Source organism: Triticum dicoccoides, chromosome 5B (assembly GCF_002162155.2).
Source record: "Triticum dicoccoides isolate Atlit2015 ecotype Zavitan chromosome 5B, WEW_v2.0, whole genome shotgun sequence".
Lineage (NCBI taxonomy): Eukaryota > Viridiplantae > Streptophyta > Magnoliopsida > Poales > Poaceae > Triticum > Triticum dicoccoides.
The window spans coordinates 279,496,037-279,506,014 of NC_041389.1; the positions used below are offsets into that span (position 1 = coordinate 279,496,037).

At 46.8% G+C, this 9,978-nt stretch overlaps 1 protein-coding gene across 1 annotated transcript; it reads left to right on the top strand.

The window, feature by feature from the left end:
* Positions 1-301: 301 nt before the first annotated feature.
* LOC119308410 (bifunctional aspartokinase/homoserine dehydrogenase 1-like) lies at positions 302-7,375 on the top strand. Its single transcript, XM_037584540.1, has 12 exons — positions 302-542; positions 620-770; positions 3,325-3,402; positions 3,619-3,734; positions 3,841-3,894; positions 4,178-4,265; positions 4,354-4,446; positions 5,074-5,114; positions 5,819-5,872; positions 6,385-6,548; positions 6,753-6,822; positions 7,027-7,375. Exons 1-12 carry the CDS (start codon positions 429-431, stop codon positions 7,159-7,161), a joined length of 1,158 nt encoding a protein of 385 aa, XP_037440437.1. The 5' UTR covers positions 302-428; the 3' UTR covers positions 7,162-7,375.
* The last annotated feature ends 2,603 nt before the right edge of the window (positions 7,376-9,978 follow it).

Below are 9,978 nucleotides of genomic sequence, written 5' to 3' on the forward strand. Positions count from 1 at the left end.
ATTTCGTGGGTTTAGCTGTGTTGTATCCGCTGCTTGGGCCAAGCATCCTTTGTCCCTTTTTTTGCGAACTAAGCATCCTTGTCCCTCTGCTCCAGGCATCACATCCACACGTCCGTGTCATGTGTTATACCTCTTTGTGTTTATTTTATTTTCTTCTACCAATGAAAATATATGCATCCTTTTTATTTTCTTCTACCAATGAAAATATATGCATCCTTTGCGTATTCACGAGAAAAAACAACATAATTTTTCAGGAGAATCACAACATATGTCAGTGGCCACAGTACATGACTGGGCCATGCCGCGGTAGGTACAGCCCAAACGGCCGAACCCCCAACGGAGCAGCTAAAAACTCTGCTGCCGGCGCTAGGAACACTCCAGCAACTCCTCTCTGGACGAGACGAATCGAAGCCGATCCGAGTTTCCAAATGCCGCAGGCGCAGGCTATGTCGGTCCTGCCGGTGGTGCTCCTCGGCTGCGGCGGCGTCGGCCGCCACCTCCTCCGCCACATCGTCTCCTGCAGGCCTCTCCACGCCAACCAGGTCAGGTTCATCCACCCGCCGCTTTCCCCCTCCCCGATTCGGCGGCGCTCATGCGTGCTGCCTGCTTCTGATTATAGGGCGTCTCCATCCGGGTGGTGGGCGTTGCCGACAGCTCCTCGCTGCTCGTCGCAGACGACGTCCGCGCCAGCGGCCTCGATGACGCGCTCCTCAACGACCTCTGCTCCGCCAAGTCCGCCGGCTCGCCTCTGTCCTCGCTGCTCGCTCGCGGTATGTTTAGTTTCATCGCATCCGTATCGATCCTTATGTTGCAGTGTAAGACAATAAGTTTTGGGGGAACCAGCACAACCCTTTAGGGGTGGCTTATCTCATTATATATAATGGATGTGTTACAATACGTACAATATACGTACATAAGTACAGAAGCTATACATAGTCTAACACCCTCCCTCAATCTTAGCCACTTTCTAAAGAACTGAGAAGGGTAAGATTGCGCCTACAAGCCTCAAACTGTGGCAGAGGTAAAGGCTTAGTGAAGATGTCTGCAAGTTGATCCTTAGATGAGATAAACTTGATCTGGAGTTGCTTCTGTGATACACGTTCCCGTACAAAGTGATAGTCTGGAAGCTCATGACGACGCAAAATATGACGGACAATAGGTGTGGCCGGGTGACCAAGACGAGCATGTCACTGTGACGGAGAGACCCGAACTCCACTGAAAACACGGGCGACGCCAGGATGCTCCAGACGGTAGAGGCCCTGGCACAACCGCCCACTAAGAAGAATGTCCCTCGTGCCCCGATCCTTAATAAAAAGATCAAAATGGTGAAATTCACAAAGCACATTATTATCACGTGTGAGTTTAGGAACTGAAAGAAGATTACGGGTCACAGATGGAACTCGAAGAACATTGCGAAGCTGAAGACTCCTATTGGCATGTCTAGTGAGAAGAGATGCTTGACCAATATGAGAGATGTGCATACCTGCTCCATTGGCGGTGTGGATCTTGTCGGAGCCATGATAGGGTTCACGAGTGTGAAGCTTCCCCATCTCGCTGGTCAGATGCTCTGTCGCCCCAGAGTCCATGTACCATTGTGGATCGATGGAGTAGGACTGAGTGTGTCCCTGTTGCTTCTGCGGCGCGGGACGATCAGCCATGGCGACCTGACGGGCATTGTTGCGTGTATCTTTGCCGTCATTGCCAAGACCAAGGAAGCTTCGCTGGAAGCGCTTATGACACTTGGAGGCCCAGTGCCCATCGCGGCCACAAAGCTGGCACACACGTGGACCGCCAGCCCCCGGTAAGGTCGCAGTAGGTGGGGGGGGCCGAGGCGGGCGACGGTGGCAGCCCCAAGGGAGACCGGGGTGATGAAGAAGAGCGGCCACCCTTGGTGGCGGCGTTGGCCGAGAGGGAGCCAGTGCCCCTGGAGCGGCGTGTCTCGACCCGTTGCTCAGTGAGAAGGAGCCGAGAGAAAACCTCGTGTGCCAGCATGGGTGTCGAGTTGCCCCGCTCGTTGATGATCTCGACTAAGGCATCATACTCCTCATCAAGACCATTGACAATAAACGAGTTGAACTCGGAGTCGGTGAGGGGCTGTCCAATGGAGGCCAATGTGTCGGCGAGGCCCTTGACCTTGTTGTAGAACTCAGTGGCAGTGGAGTCAAGCTTCTGACACTCTCCAAGCTGACGACGGAGTGCAGAGACACGAGCCTGGGACTGCGCTGCAAAGGTTCGCTCAAGGATGGTCCAGGCCTCATGAGACGTCTTCGCGAAGACAACAAGTCCGGCAACTGCCGGCGAGAGCGACCCCTGGATGGAGGAGAGGTTCGCCTGGTCCTGCCCCGTCCAGACGCGATGGGCCGGATTGTAGACCGGACCGTGCACGCTGTCTACCAGTGCGGGTGGGCAGGGAAGCGATCCGTCGACGTAGCCTAGCAGGTAGTGACTCCCCAAGAGCGGGAGAACCTGCGCACGCCAGAAGATGTAGTTGTCGGCGGAGAGCTTGATGGTGATGAGATGACCGAAGTGAAACGGCGGCGGCGAAGACGATCCCATCGAGGGGGCTGCCTGGGGTGCAAACACCATGGAGGCAGCCGGAGGCACCGAAGCCGATGCGGGAGGAGGCGGGACCGCAGCCAGGGCGGACGCCGCAAAGCTCGCGGCCGGGTCGGACGCCGCAAGGCCCGCGGCCGGGGCGGACGCCGCCAACCCTGCCAGCGGGGCGGTGTGATCCGCTTGCGGCAGGAGCGGCGGGACGACGCCCGCGGAGTCCGCAGCGGACGGCGGCGCCGCGGTGTGGACCACGAGGTCGCGCCCAAGCGAGGGCGCCGGCGGCGTGGAGTAGACGGAGCCGATGCTCCTGGTCCCGATCGGAGCCGGAACGGCGACGGCATCGAGCGGGAGGTTGAGCAGAGCCGCAAGAGAGGCCGGGAGGAACCCCGCAGCAGTGGAACCGGTGGTGGCGGCGCTCGACATGGCGGCGGTGAAGGCGGCGGTGGCTGCGGCGGCGGTGCGGGTATTAGGGTTTGGAAGCGGAAGCGATCGTAACCTAGCGTGATACCATGTAAGACAATAAGTTTTGGGGGAACCAGCACAACCCTCTAGGGGTGGCTTATCTCATTATATATAATGGATGTGTTACAATACATACAATATACGTACATAAGTACAGAAGCTATACATAGTCTAACATGCAGCGCAAGTGTGTACGACATTCTTCAGAGCACTATGTAAAGATACGGCATTAATCGGAATTTAATCTACTTTTCTTCCCGTACATGCAATGGAATTTGATGTATGACTGGATTGGTTGTGGAAATCTAGGGCACTGTCAGGTGTTCAACAAGCCGGAGGCAATGGGGAAAGTCATCGATGCAGCTACCATGCTTGGAAGAACAACCGGTTTGTTGATTCTGCACTCTGTTGCTCATATATCACAGGCAACACACCAACCCATTTTCCCTCGCACACCATATATTATGCTTGCCATGTTATTTGTTTCAATCAATAGAAAACATAAAATGAAGATCCCAGCTTTGCTCTGTGTGATGATTTTGGTGATACTTCCTGTTATCTATCTTCTTTACTGCTTGTGTTACACTTGAACACTTTTTGCAGGTCTGGTGATAGTTGATTGTTCTGCAACTTATGACACTGTTGGTGTGCTGAAGGATGCCGTGAATCATGGATGCTGCGTTGTTTTGGCAAACAAAAAACCTCTTACATGTGCTTATGTAAGGCCATCTCGACTCCTAGTCTTACCAAGTGATGTATAAGATTCACTGGTTTATATTCAGTCAATGAGATAATGCTTTACGTGATTTGCTTGCTTTCGTGCAGGAGGATTTTAAAAAGTTGACATCCCACTTCCGTCAGATAAGATTTGAATCTACCGTATGCACATGTTACTAGTAAATCATTTCTTGATTTCTTGCTCTTTTCATATTGTATATCATCTTTTTGTGACGTATTCTGATAGTTTGTTCATCACGCATGTTCATTCATTATTCTTGTTCATTTTATGTCAAAAATGATAATGTGACTGGACTGTAGGAGTCAAAATGTCAAATCATGTATATTACATTATCTTATTTTGGTCTTTCCACTGTTTATTTGATATCTGATGTTTCAATCTTTACAAAGGATCTCCACCAATCTTTGCAATTCTTACTTCCAGGTTGGAGCAGGTTTGCCTGTAATAGCTTCTGTAACCCGCATTATTGCATCTGGAGATCCAGTTTCCCGAATCGTTGGCAGTCTGAGTGGTACATAATTTTTAGCATGCTTGTTATGATAAGGCAGTGTTGTACAAATAACAATACAATACACTCTTTCCTTAATACACTATTGTAGGTACACTTGGCTATGTGATGAGTGAGCTGGAGGATGGAAAAAAATTTAGTGAAGTTGTGAAAACTGCCAAGGCTCTTGGTTATACAGAACCAGGTCTAAAAGATGTATACTCACCTCATACCTGTCATCATGATATTTATATGTGTCAAGTTATTTACCATTGGTCAGTGAGGAGAAAATTCTGTCAATATAAGTTTATTTCCTGGAAACTATGGTACGGAAGTAAAGGATAGTTGTATCATTGGTTTGGAAGGAGACTGGATAATTTTATTCGGATTGAAGCAATATGTTGCTACATTTATCTGTATTATGCCATATTAATATATATTTTTCTTCTGACAGAACGCTGTTTGATGAGTATATGGAAAATTGGTAAAGCTTAGACTAAAACGATGGAAATATACTGATGTACTCTCATGCTATTTTTCTACTTTCATTAGTAAACTTTAGAAATATAATCTAAAACGTGCACTTATGGTTGTCTTAAGGCGGTTTTCGAGCGTAGCTATAGACCTGACCTACTTTCCTAGAAACACATGAAATCAGAAAAAAAAAACAGTTCACTGAATGATTTATATTTTTGTGTCTGTCTTTTCTTTGTGGAAAACATCTGAAAGGTGCATATACTTGGCTTTTAACTAAGGACTAGGATGCATATACTTTGCTTAACTTATGCTTTGCATGGGAAAGTGCATTTACTCTGCTGTTTATTTTTTGTAGATCCACGTGATGATCTAAGTGGGATGGATGTGGCTAGAAAGGTTAGATAGCTCATGTCTCTGCATGCATTGAGTTCGTTAGCTGTGTTCTACTCATGAATATCAACACAATTCACTTTACTTGTGTCTTTGTTTAGCCTTTGACAGATTTTTCTTCTTCTGCTAAGTGAAGTAGTGAACTTCTATGTACTCCCTCCGTTCCATAATGCAGTGCGTATAGATTTTTTAAGAAGTCAAACTTTGACCAAGTTTCTGGAGAAAACTATTTATATCTACAATACCAAATATATAAAATATGGAAGTACATCTTATGATGAATCTAATGATATATGCTTGGCGTTCTAGATGTAAATATTTTTCTCCAGGAACTTGGTCAAAGTTTGTGTGGTTTGACTTTTCAAAAAATCTATATGCACTACATTATGGAACGGAGAGAGTATATTCTAACTGCCGTTGCATGTTACTTTTGATGAGTTTATGTTTTATTGCTAAGATTCGATAAAAAGAATCTTAACCACTACAACCAAAATAACAAAATGCCCATCCAATTCAAACAGGACGGGCCTACTTTATCTACTTATCCTATTTTGAATTTCAATACCTTCACCTTCCGGATAGCCATTTATATTTGTTTTACATTGCATAATATTATGTTTCTCCAGAAAGGGAACTTATGTTCAGGTTTCAGATGTTAACTTTCATTTGATTCATTGTTAATTGGTCAAACAAATTCGGTTTGTATGCAGGCGTTGATCCTAGCTAGGCTTCTCGGGCAGCAGATCAGCATGGAGAATATCAATGTATGCCTATCTTCAATATTGTTCAGCGATTTGAATTATTCTGATGTGCTTGTTTTTGTACAAACATGGTTTTTTGTGCACGGGGTGCTCTTTTTTTGTTGTTATAGCTTACCGATATGCATACTCCCTTACTCTTAGTCTGACTGTTGACAAACAATCACGTAGGTTCTAGACGAGTCAATTATTTTCCAAATCACTCTACTTGGCGATAACTTGGTTCGTAGTTTTCATATGCTGGCACTTGGTTTTTTATTCATAGGACTTCTCTTGTCCACTAGGGAGTAGATTAGATAACATGCTACAGCTGGGAAAACTACCCTACAATGCCTGTTAGCTATTATTAGATTGGTCCAATAGTCGTTTTTTAACCTAAAAAATCATTGCTTGTTTGAGTTCCTATTTTTGACAGAAAGCTACATCATATATACTGCCCTACATTCTAGTGAGGAAGTTTGTGTAACTGAATAGGTACTCTAAACTATTAGATGAGCTAATTTTGTAATTCTTTTCAGGTTGAGAGTTTATATCCGAGTGAGTTAGGACCTGAGGTTATGTCCACAACGGATTTCCTTGAGAGTGGGTTGGCAAAACTTGATGAGACGATTGAAGAAAGGGTCAAGGCAGCATCTTTGAGGGGAAATGTTCTGCGCTATGTTTGTGTCATTGGAAGCACAGGGTATGTGTCCTGCCCAATTTGATGGGCACTGTGCATTGTGCAATGTCCTTTTGCATCGTCACTCAGTGCTTTTTCCTGTACATCAAGGCCTCCAATCTGTTCTCTAAAACTACAGCAGAAACAAAAAACCATGATTTCTTCAAATGCTTATTTTGTGCATGCTGGTAGGTTAGTCTTATTGTTCATGATGTCCTCATTTTGTAGGTGTCAAGTGGGCCTTCAAGAGGTCCCAAAAGATTCTGCACTGGGGAGATTGAGGGGAAGTGACAATGTGGTATGTTAATATTTTTCTGTTTCTTGTTTGTTCAATGTCATATGGCACTTCTCTGTCAGCAGCCCAGGGTGTGCTTATTTTCATCTCAAAACAAAAAAGCCAATGGGTCTGAGCAGGGTTTCTTCTTCCTTCCACTGGACGTACCAGTATCTTGTTAACCCTTTTAGACCATTTAACTACAAATGCATCGTTTCTCTTGTTCAGGTGGAGATATACAGCAGATGCTACGAGAGCTCCCCGCTGGTGATCCAGGGTGCAGGAGCCGGGAACGACACCACTGCCGCAGGAGTTCTCGCTGATATAATCGATCTCCAAGATCTTTTCCAGACAAGAGCGTGATTGTCTTGTTTAGCACCAAGGAGTTTGATGCGTTGTATGATCGACCATAATGTCCATTGAACTGAAATTGGTTCTGGCGTTTGAGGTTGTATGAACATTTTCGGTTGTGTTTGGCTGCTGTTGATTTGACAAATCAGGATGGTGCCTTTGCACTCAGGCTGTCCTTTAAAATTTGGGATATATCCTATGAAAATAGGCAAATTTCTTTGTGAAATCCTATCTAAAATGCTATTAAAACTGTCAATTTCTTTAATGAAGTGCATAAGGGTATATTATACAACATAAAATCAGTATGTAGCATTTATTTTGTACTCCCTCCGTTTCGATTTACTCGTCGTGGTTGAACTAAAACCACGACGAGTAAATCGGAACGGAGGGAGTACTACATAGCTAATATTGTTGTGGCACTTGCGAAAATCCATCTCTGCACTCATTTGCACCCGCGCTGACGAAAAAAATCAAAACAAATACTAAAAAAGTTCAAAAAAAAATTAATTTTTTTGTGCGGTAGACAATTTGATGCGCAAGGTCCGCTTCAATTTTCAAATCATTTAGATATCTGAGGAGCTCAAAAAAACAAATTGGAGGTCTGTAAAAAATTTATTGTTCATGTACTATTTTGGACCGGTTTGTCTTTTTTGCTGAGAGCTGCTCAGATGTCCAAATGACTCGAAATTAGGAGCGGGCCTCACGCATCAAATTTTCTACCGCATAATTTTTTTTTTGGATTTTTTTGAGATTTTCTTTTGAATTTTTTTGAATTTTTTTCTAACCAGGTGCAGATGAGCCTGGGCACAGAAACGCCCTACTCACTTGTGAAAATCCATCTGCACTCTGTTCCTGCACTATGAGAAAAATAACCAAAAAGATGTTGCAATATTTAAGCGCATCCATGCAACATCTTTTTTTAATTTATGCACCCCAAGCCGGCTCGCGCGAACCGCCGCCAGGCTCGCACGAACTGACGTGGCCGCATGCGCCTACCCGAGTAACATGAATGGAACAACTTGGCATGGCGAGCACTCGGGTCGGTCGAACGAAACACGCCGGCACCACACCATGAAGGAAATAGTTAACCACAGAGCAAAAATTATACCGACAGCAGGCCCTACACCATTGACAGCGGAACCAGCCCAGACGGGGCCGGTGGACGCCACCGTGAGCCCCTCTCGCATGTGCCAGCGTAGGGTTTTTTGGGCGTCCAACCGTGAGCCCTCTCGCATGTGCGCCGCACGAGAGGGGTAAGCAAGGCCCGCATGTCTGCGTCCGCTAGCCCCATCTGGGCTGGTTCGGTGACTTCGGCCACGATAGCCAGTGCGTGTGGTATGCCCAAAAAGCCCTACGTTAGCACGTGCGAGAGGGCTCACGGTGGCCCGGTCGCGCCCGCGGTCCATTCGTCATTGACCGCCGAGGAAAGCTGCTTACGTGCGCGCCGTCCAGACAGATCGAACGGGACAGAGAGCCCAGGGGAAGCGCCCGCAGCACACCATCACGCAACAGACAACCACAAAAGCTCCCAGCAAGCCGCGCGCGGGCGCGACGCAAGCCAGACTGGTTTAGTCATGACAGGTGGGGCGTACATTGCGCTCACATGCGTCGGCTCGCGCGCCTTCACCCTCGCAGAGCGAGGACGCCGACAAGTGGTTCTCGCCTCTGCTCTCGTACGTGAGTGGGGGTGTGCGACAGAGCACCGCATGAGGGTGGCCCCGCGCACGCTTGTTGTCCATCCGTCATGGAGCCCCAAGGCGAGTCGCTCGGGTGCGCGCCATCCAGGTGATCGGACAAGAGAGGCCCCCACGACACGCCAGGAGTAATGTGCAACCTACTAATGTCCGGCCCCTCACATAATGTTGTCTCTCAAGGAGCGCCGTATTGAGACAACTCAATCATCCTACTTCTCATCACATACACGCGATAGCTAACGGAAGACACTAAGGTCACATTGTTGGGAAGCGTAGTGGAAAAAAATTGTCCTACGAACACCCACGAACAATATGAAGATGCATATAGGGTTTGGATCAACGGTCGTTACCAACTCCGGAGTGCAGCGGAAGTAGACGAGTTAGTGTAGATCGTACTTGTAGTCCCTTGAACTGTTTATGACGATCCCGCGAACCGCCCTTGAATGATCCCTCGAACTGAAGATCGAAAGCACGGCCTCTCTACTTGGTCGCAAACATACGGTCTTCACAATCTAGTAGCCCTTCGCCGTCAGCTAATCGTAGCTGGAGAATTAGAGGGAGGCCATTAGAACCACATTGGGCTTCTAATTATGTGGATTAGAGGATCTAGGCCGAGCTCTAATTGATCAACTAGGATCAACTAGAACTAGAACTAGAGGAACTAGATGAGGCTCCAAAACTTCTGTATACAGAAGTGCTCAATATCTCTAGTATATATATGTTGGAGGGGAGGAGGGGCTGCCAAGAGGAGGGGAAGGACTCCCCTCCCCTTGCCCCGGCCAAAGGGGGGAGGGGAGACCTCCCCCCACCCCATTCGGCCTCCCACTATGGGAAGAGGGGCGCCTCCCCTCTTGGGCCTTGGTGGCCCAATTCTCCCTCCATTACTTGGCCTTTTAAGGCCTGTTGATATTAAATTAATTATAAAAGTTCTCTAACAATTACTAGAGAATATTATATAATTATATCCTTCGGAAACATTTTCCACCTGTATATTATTTATTAGTAATACCCGGTATTGCTCGATAAACTTCGAAACCCTTCCTGTGACCCCGAAACGCTTCCGGTTCCTCTCGGAACTATTTCGAATATTAATGAAACAATTCCACAAATAAATCTCGATAATATCATCCTACTA